The 1146-nt window shown below is 37.3% G+C and overlaps 1 protein-coding gene across 1 annotated transcript in view; it reads right to left on the minus strand.

Moving 5' to 3' along the window:
• The window catches only part of CPB2 (carboxypeptidase B2 (plasma)), an 84409-nt gene that overhangs the window by 63924 nt on the left and 19339 nt on the right, over window positions 1-1146 (minus strand). The window contains exon 3 of the mRNA XM_012648329.1: window positions 562-686. Within this exon, the coding sequence (XP_012503783.1) occupies window positions 562-686 (125 nt within the window). The remainder of the gene's footprint in view (window positions 1-561; window positions 687-1146) is intronic.

A 1146-nucleotide genomic window follows, 5' to 3' on the forward strand; every position in this document is an offset into this window, starting at 1 on the left:
GTGCTACTTTTATCCCTAATTTACAAAACTGAGGTACAGAGAGTTTAATATTAATAATTCCCACAGGGTCACACAGGTGGCAGATGGCAGTACCAGCCTCCAACCCAGGATCTATGCAGAGTTGGAGCACCTGTTAACACTTTTTAGTTTGGGGCCAAATATTCAGAAATGTTCACTGACTTTGTGAAGGAAGAATTGGCAAAAGCTAAATCACCCTAAGCAGCTGCTTTTTCAAGAGATACCACAAAGCCTACCAAGATGAATGACAAATTTGCTCCCCAAGTCTGGGTGCAGAGTAGGCACAAAGGAACTAAGAGAGGCTCTACCGATCATTGAGTCTAACCTTCGTTTCAGTTAAGAGACTGAGGTCACAAGAGGTTAAACCACTTGTCCAAGGTCACAGAGCTGGAGCATGGGCTTTATCACCAGTCCATTTCAGCGACTTCTATAACACTATGTTTAATATATTTTATTTTTCCTGAAGGCAATGATATCAGCCCTTAGTCAAACGCATAATAGGTGCTTATAACAGCTACTCAATATGCATTAAATGATGCCTACCTGAATAAAATGCTGTTCATCTTTAAATGGGCTTTCACAGTGCTTACATCAGATGCATTCACAAAAAAATGGACTTCTGTTTTCTTCTCAATAAGTTCAGCTGTTACCGGCCGCCAGAGAACAATCTACAGTTTTAAGGGGAAAAATTGATAAAATAAAAGAAGAGTTATTCACGTCATTCTCATCTGTAGCTAGAGCCATAAAAGTTGTGTCTGTAAGGGACATGAAAAGGACACTTCCTGGCCACAAGTCTTCATCCACACACATGGTAATATAAACATTTCTTTTGTAGTGAGCTTTTTAAATTCTTCTCTGTAACTCTAGTTGCTAAAGAGGACCTGGAACCTATCAGATACTCAGTAAATATTTGATGAGACAATGAATGAATGAATAATAATAATGAATGGATGGCTCAGTTGTAAAACTAGATGTGTATGTCAGATGTTTAAAAGAGACATGAGATTTTTGCCTAGAAAGTTGATTAAACATTGATTTTATTTTTAATAAAAATTTCATGTTCTCGTAATTATTATCATGACATTGTTCCTTTTTAAAAATCTAACGATGGTCTTTGGGCAATGCCTT

This window comes from Propithecus coquereli, unplaced genomic scaffold (assembly GCF_000956105.1).
Source record: "Propithecus coquereli isolate 6110/MARCELLA unplaced genomic scaffold, Pcoq_1.0 Scaffold11, whole genome shotgun sequence".
Classification (NCBI taxonomy): Eukaryota; Metazoa; Chordata; class Mammalia; order Primates; family Indriidae; genus Propithecus; species Propithecus coquereli.